This window comes from Hoplias malabaricus, chromosome 18 (assembly GCF_029633855.1).
Source record: "Hoplias malabaricus isolate fHopMal1 chromosome 18, fHopMal1.hap1, whole genome shotgun sequence".
NCBI lineage: Eukaryota > Metazoa > Chordata > Actinopteri > Characiformes > Erythrinidae > Hoplias > Hoplias malabaricus.
Window position 1 is genome coordinate 28,981,405 of NC_089817.1, and position 23,571 is coordinate 29,004,975.

Consider the following 23,571-nt stretch of genomic DNA (forward strand, 5'->3'; position numbering starts at 1 on the left):
ATGAAACCACTGATTTCAAACAAATCAATGTAATGGCCCCAGAACCAAGAAACCAAAAAGAGCCGGAGACCAGAACAGAGCATGTGGCTAAGTTATTGGTAACATTCATGCTCATGTAAACAAACACACCAGTGAACACAAGGGGCAATGAGGTAATGTCTATATATTGTATGATAAGTTGATAATATAATTATAGGGGCAGGCTTAGTCAGGATTAGGGTTAGGTTAGTATTATAGTAAGGCTATTAGTTGTTATGGTTATGGCAGATCTCCATGAAATGAATGGAAGTCTGTGTAAAGTCCTTCTTTGTAAAGACTTCTTTGTATAGTTTGCTGCGTCCATTTGAATAGATTGGTGTCAGTAATATCTTGGTTTATACTTCATTACATGTGGATTAATATATAATTTATTTCCTGAGGACTGATGCCCTGCGATAATCTGGACATGGTCCATGTTATGCTCCTGCCTTTTGCTCAGTACTTCTGGGTAGGCTAGGGACTCATCGTGACCCTGATCAGGATGAAGCTGTTATAGAAAAAAAAAGGTTTTCTATGGAGTTTTTTGTTCAGGAACATTTTTTTCATCATTCATTCATACATTGTCTGTAAGAGCTTATCCAGTTCAGGGTCGTGGTGGGCGCGAGGTGTAACACACCCTAGAGGGGGCGCCAGTCCTTCACAGGGTGACACACACTCACATGTTCACTCAAAACTACGGACACTTTTGAGGCGCCAATCCACCTACCAATGTGTTTTTGGGACTTTGGGAGGAAACCCACGCCGACACAGGGAGAACACACCACACTCCTCACAGACAGTCACGCGGAGGAAACCCACGCAGACACAGGGAGAACACACCACACTCCTCACAGACAGTCACCCGGAGGAAACCCATGCGAACACAGGGAGAACACACCACCCTCCTCACAGACAGTCACGCGGAGGAAACCCACGCAGACACAGGGAGAACACACCACACTCCTCACAGACAGTCACCCGGAGGAAACCCATGCGAACACAGGGAGAACACACCACCCTCCTCACAGACAGTCACCCGGAGGAAACCCACGCAGACACAGGGAGAACACACCACCCTCCTCACAGACAGTCACCCGGAGGAAACCCACACAGACACAGGGAGAACACACCACACTCCTCACAGACAGTCACACAGAGGAAACCCACGCAGACACAGGGAGAACACACCACACTCTTCACAGACAGTCACCCGGAGGAAACCCACGCAGACACAGGGAGAACACACCACACTCCTCACAGACAGTCACGCAGAGGAAGCCCACGCAGACACAGAGAGAACACACCACACTCCTCACAGACAGTCACGCAGAGGAAGCCCACGCAGACACAGAGAGAACACACCACACTCCTCACAGACAGTCACCCGGAGGAAACCCACGCAGACACAGGGAGAACACACCACACTCCTCACAGACAGTCACCCGGAGGAAACCCACGCAGACACAGAGAGAACACACCACACTCCTCACAGACAGTCACCCGGAGGAAACCCACGCAGACACAGAGAGAACACACCACACTCCTCACAGACAGTCACGCAGAGGAAACCCACGCAGACACAGGGAGAACACATCTTTAAATTGTTTTGTGACTGGATTGAATCTACAAATGTGCACAAACTAAATATAGAAAGATCTGATATTGTCTTTGATGTAATAATGCATGCTTTTCCCTGTGCTGAAAGATGATCAAAATAAAACGTTGCCAGATTTGACCGGAAAATGAATGAACAGAGGTGTGGTCTCAGACTTTTGCGCAGTACAGTTTATGCCTTATATGCAATGAATGAATCCAATGATTCAAAACGCTCAAAGAGGAAAGCAGAACCTCGTAAACAGTGACTGCTTAATCATCCCTGTACCTGCGTGTGATTGTCTGAGTGCTCTCAGGCACTTTATTGCATTTTCTGCCTCCGCCTCCACCCTGACAAAGCACTAAAAACAACGAATGCTTTTACTGTCTCCAATCCCAAGAGCCGTGCATCCATCAGAGGTTCATTGTGTTGGAGAATCATCAGGCGGTCGAGAAAAAAGGGGTTTGAATTTTTCATATGTTTTTTAAAAATGTGTTTTGAGACAAAAGGAGCTTTACCAGAGCGCATATCTTATAACTGCATTATGTATAAAACACACAGAGGCAGGTTGCCATATACCCATCCAGTAAAGTGCAGTTTGCAATGGCAGGGGATTTTCTAAAGGCTAAGTTATATCATTGGGGATTTGGTACTTCAAAGGAGTTCAGCTTCAGCCTTTTTAAAAGTGCATGAAGGGGTTAGTTCACTCGTCCATTTTGGTCAGCTTTGAGCTGTCTGTATGCAAGCGTGTAGTTTCACGTTCAAGTTGCGTAATGTGATGTGTATTTGAGCAGGTTTTTATATAAAGACTATAAAAAGGTGGATCATGGTTTAAAATTTAATAATGAAATCAGGAGAGGACAAGGATGCTGTTCTGGGCGAGTCGAGTCAGAGCTGGGCACAGCTGCTTTCTTGGATACAGATGGTTAGTTTGGTAGTAAGCCAGTGTACAGAACTTTCTCCCATACCTCGAGTCCCCACTGTCAGAAATGAAAGGACTATACTGGGGTCTCTCTCACCACGATGGGGGAGTGGACTGGCCTCATTCTGGGGACTTTCTTGCTGTGTAAGTGATGTTGACTGGTCAAAAACTGAAACATTTCTCACCACATTAAAGGTTTAAAGTTGATGGTTGTGGCAAACTGCTGTTCTTTCTGGTTTGTTTACATTCAGAAGCTCCATGTCTTTGAAGGAGGAGTGGTATGTTTGAGGGAAAGCTTTGGTTTGTACGTGGCTTAAGATGAACTTGTCTTGTTTTGAATGACCACAGAAACTTTGTAGCACTTTCAGTTTTTGTTTACTGTCAGACAGTTCCACCTTAGGAAATCAGAAACAACTAAATAACTCAATATTACCCACCAGTGGCGGGTGCTGGTCTTTCAAGGAGGGGAAGCTCAATTTCGGCCTACATCATAAAATGTGTCGGTTTATTTATACGTAAATTCTACTCTCTGTTCTTTTTAAGAAAATGATCTGTGACCCTGTCGTACCAACAAGGCGTCTTTTCCAGGGACTTGACTAGTGTCCTCTCAATGGCCAGCAGAGCTAGGCTGCTTAAACAAACAGCACTTAAATGTGAAGTGTGTCCGCCTGTGCTCCCACGGATCTTTACACCAAAGGATCGCTGTTTCGCTCATTTCGCTGTCAATCAAAAAGTGATTCAGCCTCAAACAGATCATCCAATCATCATTCAGAAGCTGAGCGTCCGGGCCAGCCGAGGCCAGCCCACTGCCCCATAGACCCCCAGAGACGCTGAGCGTCTGATGGGCGGGACAAAGCCCAGCATTTATCCAATGACTCGTCTCGTTTCGCTGCACTTCGCTGCTTCGCTATTGAACTCTGTGGGTGCTCAGCGTCCTCACTGTTTAAAGCACTGTGAAACTGCAGGAATGATTGAGAGGAAAGCTGCGTCTTTACCAGTGATAAGAAGCTGATTCTGAACAAAAGTTGAGCGGGTTGTAGTGCATATTTATTAAATTACACGTACACACAACAGTATATATTTGATCACTTATTTTTTTTACATTTTAGTGGAAGCTGAGCTTCCCTTGCAGTCTTAGAGCAATCGCCTCTGTTACCCACCTATTGAGCAGGAATAGTGTATTATCCTTATATCCAGTATGTGCTTTGCATGGTTTGGAGGGCTCTTCAGTGTTTAAAAACCTCCAGATGCTGTTTCTCTGCCATGAGTAGAGAGAGAGAAAGCTTATCATAACAGACCAAGAGCTTTGTTTTTCTTTTTTACCAATTTACAGACACCAAGGGTTCATAAACACTGTTTTGGAGTGAGCAAACAGACTGGAAAGGAAATAATAACAATAATTTAAGCACTTACTCACCATAGTAATGGAGTTGAGTGGATAAGGGAACTATACGTTGTGGTTGGCAGTGTTGCAGAGCTTCTAGCTGGGAATGTGTGTGTGTTTGTTTCACATGAAGATCCAATCTTAACCCTTGTCTTTCTCTTATCTCTTGCAGTTTTCAGTGAAGATCTTCATTCCAGCTTGTATTTTGTCAATGCATCTCTGCAAGAGGTAGTGTTCGCCAGCACCACAGGGACGCTGGTGCCCTGTCCCGCAGCTGCTGTGCCCCCAGCCACGCTGCGCTGGTACCTGGCCACCGGCGAGGAGAGCTACAACGTCCCAGGGATCCGTCACGTGCACCCCAACGGCACGCTCCAAATCTTCCACTTCCCTCCGTCCAGCTATAGCAAAGTGATCCACGACAACACGTATTATTGCACCGCCGAAAACCCTTCAGGGAAAATTAGAAGCCAAGATGTTCATATTAAGGCTGGTGAGTGTTACTTTAGCACTTCAAAAGCACTAAAACAAGTTGTCAAGTTTCCTGGTAATGATGATTAACATTTTAAACAGTTCATTAGTGCAGCACTAGACATCTACTCAGTGCTAGGTTTGATGTTTCTTGTGCGGAGCCTTGGGGAAACATCACCAACTGCTGGGATTTGCTTTTAAGGAAAAGACTGTGAAAACTAGTATTCACATGACCTTTACCTCAGTTACAGCTGCAAAGAGGTTTGGTGTGATATTGTGTGTGACTTTAATAGCAAGATTAACCTTCCCTGGGCTTTATGTTACTTTTAATAGGCTTGTTTTTATGGGTTCTGTCATTGTATGTCACACTGTTATGTAATAAAATGTGTAACTATAAACCAAACGGCTAAAAACAGTAGTAGCAGCCGTACTGAAGTCCTGTATTTGTGTGTTTTCTCTGCATACAGTTTTACGAGAGCCCTACACGGTCCGGGTGGCGGACCAGACAGCCATGCGAGGCAGCGTAGCGGTCTTTAAGTGCATTATTCCTTCCTCAGTGGAGAAATACGTCACTGTTGTGTCATGGGAGAGAGACACAGTCCCCCTCGTCTCAGGTAGGACCCTACGTCTTCTTGACCTCATTTGCAGAGCTGCCTCATTTCTGACCGATCTGCTTTGAGGGCTGGGATGATCTGGTTCTGTTGGTTAGACTTGACCCTAGGCTTGAGGTCCAATCAAGAGTGATCAGTGTAGTAAAATTTGGATATTTGCGCATAGGAGGTGCCTTTGTTTTTATCTACAAAAGACCAAAAAAGTGTTAGATAGATCCAGACTAGCTTATTTAAATGCCTTGATGTGTTCCACAGCAGCTCCACAGTAATCCATTTAGGATGCTTTTCCAAAGGCTTGAGGACAAAACACGTATTTACGCCAAGACCTTGTTGCTGGCGGGAAGAAACTTGTTGGAAGGAAGATTGGCTCTTGGGAAGAAGCATCTCCATTGCCATTTATATTATTATAATGTGTTAAAATCAGATATCAGCCATTTATCAAAGAGGGTTTGGGTATGTCCAACCCTTGACTTCTTGTTTATGTTATGAGTACACTGTAAAATATTTCTTGTAAATTTTACAGTAAAATACTGGCAGCAGAGTTCCCAGCCATTTACTGTATTTTTACAGGAACACTACTGTATTTCAAATTTACAGCATATTACTGTAATTGAATAATACAATAATTTACTGTAAATACTGTGATTTACAATAAAATACTGTAGCAGACTTGCTGTAAATTTACAGCAATTGTTTTACAGTGTATCATATATTGATTCAAGGGAACTGTTACATGCTTTAGTTCGAATGGAGTCATTAGGGATTCACACAATCTAAGCCTAAGACTGATTATTTTCTTTAAGTCGCCAGACAACAACAACTACAGTGATATGTCTGATTGTCCTGTGTCTGCAGCACACCCACAGCTGTCCGATCCATTCCCAGACTCCAGACCAGCCTCGGCCTGTCCGATACGGCCGGCTATGCAAGTTGTGTCACTAAGCTTCACTGTATTGACCCAGTTCTCTCACAATTGGAGCCACAGAGTGAGCAGTTTGAAAATTCACATCAGTTAAATGGAACACTCGTCCGCACAATTGTTTCCTCCCCTCAGGGGCGGCTGCTCTTTATATGGGGCATTTAGCAAACTCAATAGAGGGACTAACGTCGCTTAGGCTCCGGGCGAGTGCGGCCATTTTCTCTGGACGCTCTGCATGTATCTACTGGAGAACAAATCACAGACTTTCTAGACCGGTGATTTACAGTTTTCTAGAGTAATTTAACAAATCTACTGCACTATGTGTGATTTCATTTTCCTGTAATGGACCAGTTATAATATAGATAAGCATTTTACCAGCATTTTACCGTCAGTAAATGATAATATCCATGTATTTTTGCACAGTGATGATATATTTACCATGCTTCATGCTGTTAGTTTCAATACAATATGAATACTATATGGACTTTACCCAAATCACAGCGCATACCGGCTTGAAAGTATTGAACATTTCTGCCATTTTTGTGCAGTCTGTGCATCTGTGTAAAAATGCGTCCATTCAGGGCCGGCTGTCAGAAGGTATTAGCTTCTCAGCAGTCTGTTGTTCTTTTCTCTGGTAAATATTTGATGAGTAAGGGCAATATTTCACAGACAAATAGATTTTAGACACAATTCATTGCATGTGTCATAGCCAGGCAGTGTCCACTTTTCAGTTTTACTGACATGGGACACTTACGGGGGCTTTATAGTGGTGTGTAAGCGTGTGTGAGTGTCTCTGGGTGTGTGTGTGTGTACTACAGTGCATTCTCTCCATCTAAAATCCTTTGTCTTCTGGCCATTTTCAATATTTTATGAATAAATAAGGTTCACAGGAAGTTTGTATGGAGCTATACTTTTTGTGATGAAATATTAACTTTGAAAGCACATGTTTTTTGGGGACATTATTCAATGAGGTTTGATTTGTACTTTCACACGGTATATTTTTATCTGCTGATACCAGAAATTGAGATGTAATCTCCTAGTGTAAAACTCTGATATTGTAGCAGTGTAGCTGGACACAGCTCACATATCCTTTGTCAAATGTTAACAAAGTGTAGATATATTTACAAACTGGTATCTCAGCTATTCCAGATTATCTGATATTGAAATAGAGAATATATGTACAGTATCTAAATATGAAGATGCTGGACAGTTGCAGCTCTGGCTACAACAATTTCTGGGGGTATGAATATCTCAGTCTTTTCCATTATTCATGCACAGCATTATGCCCCATAGCAGCAGCAGCAGAGACTCAGGGTCTGATCAGTGGGTGCCAGCGAGTAGCAGCAAAACACTGCTGCAGGGGATCCTTCCTCTTTCCACATACTCAACCTTCACATCAGAACCTCTGGTCATCAGCATTAAGGGAAAGGGGCAGAGAGATGGACAGAGATACATAGTATGCAGAAATATGGTAAAAAATGTGCATTTAAAACCCTGCATTTAATGCAAAGAATGCAAAGACTGATATTATTGGTACAGTACGGACTCCTGTTCCTCCCCTTTCCAAGAGCCATATGTACGGATGGTGTGTAGATGCTGTGAAATAATAGCAGAAGGTCTGCTCAGTGCTCAGTGCTGCTCTTCTGCCAAATGTGTAAACCCCGCCTCGGGCTTTTTCTTTATTGAGGTTGATAATGCACTGGTGACATTACTGAGCCATCGTCCATTTAACACTCTGCTGCTGACATTTTGCAAACCATTGAGCAGCAAGTGGACTGTTGCCCTCAAATCGCTAATCACTGCCATGGTAGGGGGAGGGGCCTTGTCCAGGCCACACCCACTTAACGAGGCAGATCTAACGAGGTGCCGCTGGAATGGCCCATAAACATCACGATTAATTGCTCGGTCTGTGATTCTAAGATTTATTTATGGCACAGATTTCTTTCTGTAGAAATACCCAGACTTTGCTACCTCAGTATAAAATGCATTTAACGTTGATGGTTAATGTTAATCTTTGTGTTAATGCTTAGGGCATTCTGTCCTAAAAATGGGAGGGACAGATTGACTGTATCAACCTAGACGCTACCTCAGTTGTCTATTTCAAGATATTTATCTTTTTTGCTTCTATAGGTCTTAACTGTATATTATTACAATGCTTTCAGAGTTCAATAGCTAGTATTAACCTACAGTAATAACTAGTATGACCCTACAGTAATAACTAGTATAACCCTACAATAATTACTAGTATTACCCTACAGTGATAACTAGTATGACCCTACAGTAATAACTAGTATGACCCTACAATAATTACTAGTATTACCCTACAGTGATAACTAGTATGACCCTACAGTAATAACTAGTATGACCCTACAATAATTACTAGTATGACCCTACAGTGATAACTAGTATGACCCTACAGTAATAACTAGTATGTCCCTACAATAATAGCTAGTATGACCCTTCAATAATTACTAGTATGACCCTACAGTAATAACTAATATTAACCTACAGTAATAACTAGTATGACCCTACAGTAATAACTAGTATGACCCCTACAATAATTACTAGTATGACCCTACAGTAATAACTAGTATTACCCTACAGTAATAACTAGTATGACCCTACAGTAATAACTAGTATGACCCTTCAGTAATAACTAGTATGACCCTACAATAATTACTAGTATGACCCTACAGTAATAACTAGTATGACCCTACAGTAATAACTAGTATGACCCTACAATAATTACTAGTATGACCCTACAGTAATAACTAGTATGACCCTACAGTAATAACTAATATTAACCTACAGTAATAACTAGTATGACCCTACAGTAATAACTAGTATGACCCCTACAATAATTACTAGTATGACCCTACAGTAATAACTAGTATTACCCTACAGTAATAACTAGTATGACCCTACAGTAATAACTAGTTAGACCCTACAATAATTACTAGTATGACCCTACAGTAATAACTAGTATGACCCTACAGTAATAACTAGTATGACCCTACAGTAATAACTAGTATGACCCTTCAGTAATAACTAGTATGACCCTACAATAATTACTGGTATGACCCTACAGTATTAACTAGTATTACCCTACAGTAATAACTAGTATGACCCTACAATAATAACAAGCATGACCCTTCAGTAATACCTAGCATGACCCTACAGTAATAACTAGTATGACCCTACAATAATAGCTAGTGTGACCCTACAATAATAACTAACATGACCCTACAATAATAACTAACATGACCCTACAATAATAACTAGTATTACTCTACAATAATAACTAGTATTAACCTACAGTAATAACTAGTATTACCCTACAGTAATAACTAGTATGACCCTACAATAATAACTAGCATGACCCTTCAGTAATAACTAGCATGACCCTACAGTAATAACTAGTATGACCCTATAATAATAGCTAGTATGACCCTACAATAATAACTAACATGACCCTACAATAATAACTAGTATTATTTTACAATATTAACTAGTATTAACCTACAGTAATAACTAGTATGATCCTACAATAATAACTAGTATGATCCTACAATAATAACTAGTATGACCCTTCAGTAATAACTAGTATTACCCTACAGTAATAACTAGTATGACCCTACAGTAATAACTAGTATTACCCTACAGTAATAACTAGTATGACCCTCCATTAATAACTAGTATGACCTTACAATAATAAGTAGTATGACCCTACACTAATAACTAGTATGACCCTGCAGTAATAACTAGTATGACCCTACAGTAATAACTAGTATGACCCTACACTAATAACTAGTATGACCCTGCAGTAATTACTAGTATGACCCTACAATAATAACTAGTATGACCCTTCAGTAATAACTATTATGACCCTACACTAATAACTAGTATGAACCTGCAGTAATAACTAGTATGACCCTACAATAATAACTAGTATGACCCTACACTAATAACTAGTATGACCCTACACTAATAACTAATATTAACCTACAGTAATAACTAGTATGACCCTACAATAATTAGTATGACCCTACAATAATAACTAGTATGACCCTACAGTAATAACTAGTATGACCCTACATTAATAACTAGTATGACCCTTCAGTAATAACTAGTATTACCCTACAGTGATAACTAGTATGACCCTTCAGTAATAACTAGTATGACCCTACAATAATTACTAGTATGACCCTACAGTGATAACTAGTATGACCCTACAGTAATAACTAGTATGTCCCTACAATAATAACTAGTATGACCCTTCAATAATTACTAGTATGACCCTACAGTAATAACTAATATTAACCTACAGTAATAACTAGTATGACCCTACAGTAATAACTAGTATGACCCCTACAATAATTACTAGTATGACCCTACAGTAATAACTAGTATTACTCTACAGTAATAACTAGTATGACCCTTCAGTAATAACTAGTATGACCCCACAATAATTACTAGTATGACCCTACAGTAATAACTAGTATTACCCTACAGTAATAACTAGTATGACCCTACAATAATAACAAGCATGACCCTTCAGTAATACCTAGCATGACCCTACAGTAATAACTAGTATGACCCTACAATAATAGCTAGTGTGACCCTACAATAATAACTAACATGACCCTACAATAATAACTAACATGACCCTACAATAATAACTAGTATTACTCTACAATAATAACTAGTATTAACCTACAGTAATAACTAGTATTACCCTACAGTAATAACTAGTATGACCCTACAATAATAACTAGCATGACCCTTCAGTAATAACTAGCATGACCCTACAGTAATAACTAGTATGACCCTATAATAATAGCTAGTATGACCCTACAATAATAACTAACATGACCCTACAATAATAACTAGTATGATCCTACAATAATAACTAGTATGACCCTTCAGTAATAACTAGTATTACCCTACAGTAATAACTAGTATTACCCTACAGTAATAACTAGTATGACCCTCCATTAATAACTAGTATGACCTTACAATAATAAGTAGTATGACCCTACACTAATAACTAGTATGACCCTGCAGTAATAACTAGTATGACCCTACAATAATAACTAGTATGACCCTACACTAATAACTAGTATGACCCTGCAGTAATTACTAGTATGACCCTACAATAATAACTAGTATGACCCTTCAGTAATAACTATTATGACCCTACACTAATAACTAGTATGAACCTGCAGTAATAACTAGTATGACCCTACAATAATAACTAGTATGACCCTACACTAATAACTAGTATGACCCTGCAGTAATAACTAGTATGACCCTACAATAATAACTAGTATGACCCTACACTAATAACTAGCATGACCCTTCAGTAATAACTAGCATGACCCTACAGTAATAACTAGTATGACCCTATAATAATAGCTAGTATGACCCTACAATAATAACTAACATGACCCTACAATAATAACTAGTATTACTTTACAATATTAACTAGTATTAACCTACAGTAATAACTAGTATGATCCTACAATAATAACTAGCATGACCCTTCAGTAATAACTAGCATGACCCTACAGTAATAACTAGTATGACCCTATAATAATAGCTAGTATGACCCTACAATAATAACTAACATGACCCTACAATAATAACTAGTATTACTTTACAATATTAACTAGTATTAACCTACAGTAATAACTAGTATGATCCTACAATAATAACTAGTATGATCCTACAATAATAACTAGTATGACCCTTCAGTAATAACTAGTATTACCCTACAGTAATAACTAGTATTACCCTACAGTAATAACTAGTATGACCCTCCATTAATAACTAGTATGACCTTACAATAATAAGTAGTATGACCCTACACTAATAACTAGTATGACCCTGCAGTAATAACTAGTATGACCCTACAATAATAACTAGTATGACCCTACACTAATAACTAGTATGACCCTGCAGTAATTACTAGTATGACCCTACAATAATAACTAGTATGACCCTTCAGTAATAACTATTATGACCCTACACTAATAACTAGTATGAACCTGCAGTAATAACTAGTATGACCCTACAATAATAACTAGTATGACCCTACACTAATAACTAGTATGACCCTACACTAATAACTAATATTAACCTACAGTAATAACTAGTATGACCCTACAATAATTAGTATGACCCTACAATAATAACTAGTATGACCCTACAGTAATAACTAGTATGACCCTACAGTAATAACTAGTATGACCCTTCAGTAATAACTAGTATGACCCTACAGTAATAACTAGTATGACCCTTCAGTAATAACTAGTATGACCCTACAATAATAACTAGTATGACCCTTCAGTAATAACTAGTATGACCCTACAATAATAACTAGTATGACCCTACAGTAATAACTAGTTTTACCCTACAATAATAACTAGTATTGCCCTACAGTAATAACTAGTATGACCCTACAGTAATAACTAGTATGTCCCTACAATAATAGCTAGTATGACCCTTCAGTAATAACTAGTATGACCCTACAATAATAACTAGTATGACCCTTCAGTAATAACTAGTATGTCCCTACAATAATAGCTAGTATGACCCTTCAGTAATAACTAGTATGTCCCTACAATAATAACTAGTATGACCCTACAGTAATAACTAGTTTTACCCTACAATAATAACTAGTATTGCCCTACAGTAATAACTAGTATGACCCTACAATAATAACTAATATGACCCTATTATAAAAATGAAAAATTCAGAGAAATTGTTAGGGAAGGCCTAGAAGGCCCCAATGAGTTCGGGGTTCCCCACTTGCTCTTGATAACATTGACAGATTTGTTGAGCATTTTATTGAGATTAAATGGTTGATGCCTTGTAAATTTCACTGTTTCTTTAATGAGAAGTGCATCAAAACACACCATAAGTCAACAACCATATTTCAATTTTTTGGGTTGGTGGGTCCACATATGCCAATGCTAGATACATGTTAATTTATCATAGAAAATCATTCACGTGCCACAGCTAATGACTATGGGAACAACCTACCATGGGAGTGTTCATTTATAGATTTACGACACCCAGGAAAAAGCCCTAACTGACTGCAGTGAAGCTGCATGGATTTAGACTCCAGCAGAATTGAAATAGAGTCAAGCAGTGCTGAAAGGGGTGGAGTGCTGATATCTTTAAGCTTTAACCACACAGCTGGGTGAGAGAGGAACAATATGGCCACCGTTTTCACTAGTGGAACCATGAAGGAGATGGAGGCTCCCTTCCCTTCACCATCAGAGGACTCTGCTTAATGGAGCTGGGGGCCCAGTCAGACTCATCTCCTCCGTTTTTCTCCTGGAGTATTGTTATTCTGAGGAAAAATTGGGTCAGCTGGCCTGCAGAGAATAGCCTGGGTAAACAGGCAAAGCAGAGTCTTGCTCTCTCCAGCCGGAACACTTAAAGCCTCTTCCCTTTCTTCTCTTTTTTTTTTTTTGCACTAAAATGCACAATCTTCCATTCATCCCTAGATCCTAGCTCTTCTTCCAATCATACTTAGCAGCAAAGGGCTTAGAAGGATGAATAAAAGGATACTTGGGAAGGGAGTTGGGGCGGGGAGAGGAAAAATCAATACCTTTGTGCATTAATCATGCCGGGGGTGCCAGAGAGAATTATGGGTACATGGAGGGAGAAGAGTGTTTGTGCATTCACACTGGGTAACTTGAATCACTTAGCTGTTAGCAACTAGCATGAGCTAATTCCCAAGAAAGTAGAAATATCTGCTTTAACCCTGCTGTAGGCTGTGGTCCTGGTTTAATGTGGTTTACACCCTTTGGCTTGCATCAGAAACGGAAGCAACCAGCCTCTAATTCAAAACTGATACAGGAACAGTAGCTAGTACAATGTAATTGTATCTGATTAGCATATGTTGACCCAGATGGGTCATAAAAATGATCATGAAACGATTAAGACCATTTCATCTCATTTGGTTCCGAGTGTCACATCTGTGCAACAGTGCTCGTAAACAATCTCGATGTTGGCCATTAAACTAAAGGATGGAAATGATTACCGAGGCCATGAGGACTAAGCTTCGCTTAATCTTTAATAAACAGCGACGGGCTTAGGCTTGCTGCTTTTTTTTTTTTCCTTCTTCTTCTTCTTCTTTCTTACATCTCGTCAAACCTGCCCCTCTCGCAGCTTACGGATTATGCCACAGCGCGGAACTGGATCATAGCCAGGTCACTACAAATGGCCGAGATCCAAAATCACAGCTTAGCGATAAGCACAGCGAGGGCTAATTAAGGCAGGAGAGATCCATTCACTTCCACTTACTAGCACTTACACAACGGCGGGCGAAAAAGCTCTCAAATCCTCAAAACATTTTGTTGGCCCACGTACTACATTTTTGACACATTAAATCGACCTGGATGTACAAGAATTTACAGTAATATAAATGTGTTACATAAAGTAGTGCCTACACTGCAGGAATCATAACCTGACTGTTATTTTTCCTTATCTGCTTCTAACACTGATACTCAGGCTTGAGGCTTATCTGATATACAATAGCAGTAAAGCTAATGTTTAGGACAGAGGTTCTGAACTTGGGACTTGTGAATCTCCAGGGGGTTTCACAATGGTCCCTAGTGTGGTTTAACAACAAAAAAAAAATGCGTGTGCAAACCAATGTACAGCCCTCCCATGGTGGCGTCAGAAAGAGCTGTTGTTTGATGCAATGAAGCCTGTGATTGGTTATCCTGTGCCAACCAATCATCACTTTTCACTCAATCCATTATTTACACACCATTTAATCTAAACTGTGCGCACACGCTGCTAGTTCTCACTGCCCCACACACTTTGTATTCAGTTAACACTTAAAGGTTATTGTGTATCACTCTGTATCGGCTGCATTTTAGGGTGTACTCAGGGTTGCCAGCACAGTTGGCTTTTATTGTGAATAAAGTCATGATTGTACTTTGTGGCTTATTTGGAGTCTTTTTTTCAGCAGTGACTCACGACACTCTCGAATACATCGTAGGTTTAGAGATTATACAGCACATTGATTTGTCTTTAATCTTACTGCACGAATAAGAAGCTTTTTATAGGTGCAAAAAATACAGAACACTTTATTTGTCCCCAAGGGGCAATTTAAAATAGTCTTGAATTTTACCAAATATTTTGCTTTACAAAGCAAAGGCTTTGTATTACACACTGCACCTCGGTAGTAGACCAGAGTGACCCCTTTTAGACTGTGTTCATTTATAGTGAGTATCACGCCATTGACATTGGGCACGGATAGTGATCACACTGAGGCCTGGCCCTGTACGGCTCGATCACTCTAGTCAAATGAACAGGACTTTGCTGTCCAATTTACCCGGGCACTGTACACATTGTATAGTATGAGTACACCACTAGGCCCCATCCACACATGTCTGGATATTTTTGAAAATGAATATTCAGACGAATATGAAAATGGCTGCATCATGCCAGTGTGTTAGGGGGGCGTAGTACATCAAAACACAATGAAGCATGAGAGAAACAGAGGTTTAATCTCAAATCATTCCATACTCCCTATACAAGTCATAACATTACTGAATACAGACCCTAATATTCCTTCATTTATATTTATTCATATATGGGAATTAAAAATGTAGTGCTATCTGTGCATGTTCTTTGTAGAGTAACAGCTGATTTAATTCAACATACACACTGTAAACCTGAATAAGTTTGAAGAACTATCAGTTGCCATAAAACTTTATGTTCATAAATTCAAATGTCAGTACTTTAAGTGTCTACAACGTCATTTAATGCTTAATACAATTAAACCATATGACCGAATGACCATAAATTAATTAATTGTCTAGAACCAAGGTGCTAATCCATCACAGGGCACCACACACTCACACTTATGGACACTTTTGCACAGTCAGTACACCTACCAACGTGTGTTTTTGCCCTGTAGGGGAACACAACAAACTCCTCAGGGCAGTGCCCTGATGCTGGTCTTGAACCCACGACCCCAGGACTCTTGAGTTATGTGATAGTGATCTGTTACGCCACCACCCCTCGCACTGAAATAAACACATGAACCTGTCCACATTCACTAAAAGCAGTGAACCCCAGACCATTCGCTGTCTTGGCTGAAAATTCCTGCACTGGTCCTATATCTGTGACTTCAGATGTCATCCTGCATGAACTCATAACACCCCCCACCGTGTTCGGAAACTCTAATAGGCGTCTTGCCTGTGACGTAGAAGTGGCACTTCATTTAATGCAAAATGACGAAAAGGTGTGTTGTTTTTGGCTGCAATCATTCAATGTACAGTGGGACATCTGTGAACAAATGGCCCAAAGATCCCAAAATATCCAGAAAAAGGACTAAATTTGTCAACTTTAAACGGACACTTTGGAAAGGACCATCCGCTCACTCCGTTATCTGTAGCTCATTTCACTGGCGCTTTTCCAACAATATGGGCATGTAAGGACCCCAACGAAAGGTGTTCATTTCATCAAATTATGAAATTTATAGTTTCACAAACTCAAAAAAGAAATTGTTAAAAATAACTGAATTGTTTAATTGAGTGAAACGTTTCAATCCATTTTAAGTTAGAATCACTCAGTCCAGTTAATTACATTGAACAGTAGTGTTTACAGTGCAGGGAATTTGAATTTCAGCTAGAGACAGGCACGCTGACTCAAACACAGTTTTCATGTGGACGGGAGTCCAAAACAAAACCTCAGTTTTTAAAAGTTTTCAAATACGTGTGGATGAGGCCTTAGAAACTGCTATAAATTATCAGCACACATTTCCAAAAATGGGAGCTGTAGAGTGTGGCTTATATGAATCTGTAGATATTTCAGCTTGTATATTTGTATATATGTGTCCTTGTGTTACATTATAATACAACATTTGCCTGCATCTGTAACATGATTAAAACTGAAAGTCACTCTGGATAAGTGCTTCTGCCAAATCCCATCAATGTAAATGTTGCACACCTACCGCCGTGGGTCTGTAAAGGGCTACAGGATATTCTAATGTTTGTTTTAGATGTCCTACAAAATGGCTTCCAATATGAAGCAGGCTGTAAAGAATTATTTTGGATACAGCCCCCTGGTGTCATCAGGGTTTGATTGACAGCTCTGATGTCATGGCCGGGGGTGATGATGCGCAGGAGTGACCTTTGACTGGCTGCTCCACGTCTCACAATTTCCACACGCCTGTACTGGCTGTGTTAGCCAATTACGGCTGATGGCCGTGTCTGTGGCGTCTTATCATCGGCAGGCAGCTGCTGCTGTGTGTTTGAGTGGCTGACGGATGTGTGTGTGTGTGTGAGGCGTTCTGCGGCACTGTGCTATTGTTTACAAACCGAGGACGAAATGGCTGCTGGAGCTCAAACCAATGCATGTTTGTAGCAGTGGTTTAATTAATAGAATGGTTTTACCACTGAAGGAAATGTCATAAGGTTGCGGCTTTGTATTATTCTATAACCGACTGTCGCTAATGTAATGCTAGGCTATCACCAAATGAGCCAAAAGGAGCGTTTATGAACAGGATTTGTTTGCATAATCCACTATTACCAGAAGTTGGCTGAGGGAGGATAATAAAGGGAAAAAAAAGAATAAATATGTAATAGTAATAATATAACTAAATAAAAACATAAATAAACAAAACAAAATTAAAAGAAAGAAAATAAAACAGAGTGAATAGGTAAAGAAAGACATAGAAAAGAGAACCATGTCTAAAAACTTGTTTCTAAGATAGCTTCAGTGTTGTTGCTAGGGTTCTCAGGTGATGCAGACGGAGGCCTGTGATTGGTTAATGTGGCGATGACTCGTCTGTCTCAGCCAGTCAGATGCGAGGTGATCAGCTGTGTGTGTTGTTCCTGCTTCTAATAAATGGCCTGAAGAAACTGAGGAGAAATGACTGAAAAGAGGAGAGTGTTCGCTGTAATTGAGCACTGTGTATTAGCTGCGTGGAGCAGATAAGCTGCGTCTTTCATCTTTTTCTTGAGCTTTGGTTTTGGAGAAAGAAGCCAGCGTCTCTCCCTCAGAGCCGCGGCGCTCGGTGCTAAACGCTTCTCCAAAATGGAGGCCAAGTCACGTGAACACACGCGACCGTCTACACTGGGAGTGAGAGGCCAGACTGAGCAGAGCGCAAAAGAATAATCTCCTGCGAAATGAAATCCACTTAAATCTATTGTTTGTCGTTAAGAATATCAAAATATTAATCAATCTGTTTTTGCTGATTTCAAGTAGTTCAAAGTTAAAATCATGTACATTTTAAAGAAATAATTTTTTCAAGAAACACTGCACAAAAAGTTAGCGAAATACAGGCATTGCATTGGCGGTCAAAAACGTCCCTACTACGTTTGTTACAATTGTGCATTCACTATTATACAGTATTATTTTATACACTATTTTACATACAGAAGTTAAGATGTAGGTCCAGTGGTGGTCGTAGGGAGTAAATGAAAGGTGATATTTGTGTTGTACACAGGGCAATGCTCCTATCACCACCACTGTAAAGATTAATGTTCCTATTTATTGAACCATTTTGCATCAAATACAGCTTCTCTGAATAAATATCTATATTTAGACCTCAGCAACTGAATTGTGCCGAAGTTGTGACTACTCGCAGTCCCCCTTTGACCAGACAAGTGCTTAAAGAGATTAATTATTCATGAAGAGGTTTGCTGTTATTATTGATTTTTGCTTGTTTTGATGTGTTTTTCTTGATCCAGTTTTGTAATGTATGTACATTTAATGAAAACATCACTGTAACACACAAAAAAACTGAACATCAATCATGCAGTCATACAAATATTAATAAGCAATAGGACTCCTTTTGGAAAACCTTGAGCTGTGATCATGCTGGTCATTTTCTGGCCATGTTTGCTTGGCTTTCTTTGGCCCTGCGTCTAGCAGATGGGTCCGGGAGGATTAAAGAGCCTAAAGAGGAGGTGGGGGCCAGTGCTGTGGAGGAGTGGTCGTAACCCACTGACCCAACTGCACCAGTGACCTGCCACAGAGACCCCAGACCACTCGAGAGTGGACAAGGAAACAAAACAGACAACAAGGTCATCCAGCACGGCTTAAACACCAGAATTAAACCACAGAACCACACTGGATAATCTGCGAAAGAATAGACATATTAAGGCTCACTTAATTGTTATTTATTTATTTTAAGTTTTCTGATATTTATTGTATTTGTACAGTGCACAACAATATAATAACATCTAAACAATACCACCTTGCTCTAGAGTTAATGCCAATCCAGGCGATTTAATGTTCAATCTGCTGATTAACAAAATATAATGAGCTATAGGGTAGTAGGCTCATCAAAATGTTGTTCTACTATAGGGGTAAACTAGGGTGACCAGACGTCCTCTTTTACCCGGACATGTCCTGTTTTTTAGACTTAAAAAAATGTCCGGGCGGAATTTCACAAACGTCCGGGATATTGTTTTTCTAGAGCTTACATAGAACTTCGAGAAGTTTCGTTCACAAACTAGTCCCGCCCTCCCCTACTCCAATTGGTTCACTTGAGTGAGTAGGGGGCGTGGTGAAGTAGCCTAAAATCTTCTGATTGAACGATCTTACTGTAGAGCTACCGTTATTGGTCGATAACCTTCTCTGTAAACATTTAATTGGTCAGTCTGCACGTCAGTAGTCCTTGTTTACGTCAGGCAAAGCTCATGTACCTACCCTCATCTCGAGCAGCTATGCCGAAACGTAAATGTAAGTTCTCGGATGAATTAAAAAAGAAATTCCCATGTTTTGTGTAGCAAATAAAGGTGTAAAGGACCTAAAAGCACACATAGATTCAGCTAAGAATACAACGGTAGCGAGGGTGTGTCCTCTTTTTCACCATCTCAGATCTGGTCACCCTAGGTAAACTAGTGATTACAGTAAGCTATAAGAGCTGGCAAGGTCTTCAGGAGCTGAACTGAAGGCCTAAAGCATCAGCTTAACTACCAACATTATTAGGAAGTAACATAGGAGTCAACCATTTTACAATATGTGAGACAGTAATAAACAAAACTGTCCTTCTGGCATCCCATGATATAATAGTAATAGTGAAGGTAAGATAAGGTAACTGCGACATTTTAGACAAGGACACTAATGTTCAAGCTGGTGGAGGGTTTTGTCTGTGAACCGGTTTGCGGTCCCTGTCTTACAAATAACAAATAGATTCCTCGGCCTGCTCGACGATGCTCCATCCACAGTAATTAAAGAGGCAGTGCCCAGACAGCCTTTACTAGCATGTGGTAATCTAGGTGGCATATGGACACAGGCTGGAATTAACACGGAGGAAGAAAATGAAGCGAAACGAAGGAATCAAAGCCAGCAGCTTAAGCGCAAATATCTGTGTGGAGGCTTTATTTTGGTGACCCGTCAGCGTCTTTGCATGGTCTGGGGAGCTTTAGATTTCTCTCTCACTGACGTCTTCCTTGCCCTAGAACTAAGGCCAAGCCAGTCGACTTAAGACCGAGCCTGCTGGGATGCAGTTCACTGCTCATCAAAATAAAATTACCTAGAATGTTACAATAGGTGCTTTCTAGAAAAATGTGTGTTAGAACAAAAGCATTAGGGTTGTTGTGTTTTGACAAAATATAGCTGCAATATCCTCAAAATTCATTTGAATATTCTTTGGGGTTGTAAGTGTGTTTTTATAAAAAAAAAAGCCCTCCTGGATGTATATGTTTGATGCCACAAGGTACATCACCACCAACCAGTCATCATTCCTCATTATAACCCCTATTTAAACATGGCTGTACTGCCACACATGCTCTGTATTCCATTAACACAGAAGGGTTTGTGTGTATCACTCTGTATTGGTTGCATTTTAAAAACTGCTGTATGTTATGGGAGGATTATTCCACAGACATTACACAGTCCCTAGCAGATTTCAACAGATTTCTTATGAAGTGAATTGGGAGGGGGAGGGTATCGCAAAAGGTTTGTCACCTCAAAAAAGCAGCTTAAAACTCCCTGCTCTAGATGGTAAATTGTTATATTAAACCCAGTGTAAACAATACAGCCCTCCCTCGCTTTATCAAAGGCAGCTTACATTTATGTCCATATGCTGTTATAAAACTGGAGCCTTTTTGCTTTACAGCGAGTGTCTGTTTACAATGAAAGATTACAGCAGCAAATCTCTGTCTTTATCCAAATCTCTTTTAAAAGTCACATGTTTCCTCGCAGATAATCACACTGTTTGCCCAGATTTGGCAAGATAATAATCGCATTTTAAAATACAGCTTCTAAAAATACAGCTTCTAAATATTTAGATGGATTTAATACACTGTAAATGGGATTTTGTATGACATATGATATGATGTACGTCAATGACAGCTGGCGTTAAAGAGTAGAAAACCGTATGAATGATATTAATTTTTGTCAAATTTTATAAATATAATAGAGATTCATTAAAAGTGAAATACGTATCGATACATGAGTTTTACACTGTTCAGTGGATTTTAGTGTAAAATTGTAACATTTCAGTTATATTTAATCAAGAATTACAGGTTCACGGATATAACTGAGGGAAATAGCGTTTATTCTTATATGATTTTGAGTGACATGGGTTTTCAGTTGAAGTTAAATTTCCTGTAACATCCTTAAACATCTCCAAAATGCTAACATTTAAAAATATTTGTAGTAATTCTGTTGGTCTATACTTTCATTCATTCATTCATTCATTATCTGTAACCCTTATCCAGTTCAGGGTCGCAGTGGGTCCAGAGCCTACCTGGAATCATTGGGCGCAAGGCGGGAATACACCCTGGAGGGGGCGCCAGTCCTTCACAGGGCAACACACACTCACACACTCACACCTACGGACACTTTTGAGTTGCCAATCCACCTACCAACGTGTGTTTTTGGACTGTGGGAGGAAACCCGAGCACCCGGAGGAAACCCACACAGACACAGAGAGAACACACCACACTCCTCACAGACAGTCACCCGGTGGAAACCCACACAGTCACAGAGAGAACACACCACACTCTTCACAGACAGTCACCCGGTGGAAACCCACACAGTCACAGAGAGAACACACCACACTCCTCACAGACAGTCACCCGGTGGAAACCCACGCAGACACAGAGAGAACACACCACACTCCTCACAGACAGTCACCCGGAGGAAGCCCACACAGACACAGGGAGAACACACCACACTCCTCACAGACAGTCACCCGGTGGAAACCCACACAGACACAGAGAGAACACACCACACTCCTCACAGACAGTCACCCGGTAGAAACCCACACAGACACAGAGAGAACACACCACACTCCTCACAGACAGTCACCCGGTGGAAACCCACACAGACACAGAGAGAACACACCACACTCCTCACAGACAGTCACCCGGAGGAAACACACACAGACAAAGGGAGAACACACCACACTCCTCACAGACAGTCACCCGGAGGAAACCCACGCAGACACAGGGAGAACACACCACACTCCTCACAGACAGTCACCCGGAGAAACCCACGCAGACACAGGGAGAACACACCACACTCCTCACAGACAGTCACCCGGAGCGGGAATCGAACCCACAACCTCCAGGACCCTGGAGCTGTGTGACTGCGACACTTCCTGCTGCGCCATCGTGCCGCCCCATAAAATATTTAATAATTACAATTTTTGGAATGCGAATCACAGCTTTTATTTTGCGACGGTGATAATATATTTAACTAATACTTAACCATAATTCTAGACGAGTAGTGTCCAGTAATTACATGACCGGTGAATGTACTGAACACCTCTACATTTTTATTGTATTAAAAACTATCAGGCCCCATTGAGAGAACATTGCGCCTGCAGCTAGGCAGTAATTAATGAATAAGACCAGACTAGTCAAGCGAAAAGGTTGGTGTATTCTGAAAACTGTTCTAATTTGAGAAAAGTTCAGGTTCCAGGCGATGGCTGACCCCTTCATTCAAGATTTCCCTTCTGAACACTAACGATATTTAAATACTATCCGCCCTGTTAAAAAGGACAACAACGGTGCAGATTCATGCCTTTAAAGGAGGCGGCATGGTGCCTCAGGATATGAACAGATGGAGGCGTTTAGTAAAGGAAGTGGGCTTCCCCCACCCTCTCAAACCCCCTCCCTCTAAACCCCACCCCGTTCTGCTAACCTGTCACTTGTCATCGTGCTGTTGAGGAGGCACCATACGCCTGGCACGAAGGAAAGACATGAAAGTCAGAGCATCTAGGGACTGCCGGAGTGTTCCCCCTCCGCCTCTTTTTTTTCGAGGCTTGTGTTGTCACTAGACGTGGGATGTTGTCACTATCAAAGGTCTGTTAGTTGCCCTTGCGTCACACGGAAGCCTTTTTTTGATTGTGTGATGGGAAGGGGAGGGAGTGGGGAGAGGATAGACTTGGCATAGCCCAGACTTTGTTTGGCTGAGTAGGCAAACGTTCGTCACTTTGGTGCCACCTTAACAGCTTGTAATTGATGGCGAATTTAGCATTAAATCAAAACAGTTTGCCTACAAGTCTCATTTGCATAACCCCACCCCCCAGATCAAGAAACGTTTGGAGTTGTTTGATACGCATGGTGACTAGCGTTGCGCTGGGGGAAGGGCTAGTTCTGCTTTCTTGGAATAGCATTACGGATGGCTGTGGCATCACTCAGGCCCTACCCCATGACCTCCTGA

General features: G+C 40.6%; 1 protein-coding gene across 3 annotated transcripts in view; it reads left to right on the top strand.

Annotated features, from left to right (window-relative positions):
• Positions 1 to 23,571, top strand: part of dscama (Down syndrome cell adhesion molecule a) — a 97,937-nt gene that overhangs the window by 13,842 nt on the left and 60,524 nt on the right. For all 3 annotated transcript variants that reach the window (XM_066650737.1, XM_066650738.1, XM_066650739.1), the window contains exons 2-3: positions 4,091 to 4,408; positions 4,854 to 5,000. In XM_066650737.1, the coding sequence (XP_066506834.1) occupies positions 4,091 to 4,408; positions 4,854 to 5,000 (465 nt within the window). The remainder of the gene's footprint in view (positions 1 to 4,090; positions 4,409 to 4,853; positions 5,001 to 23,571) is intronic.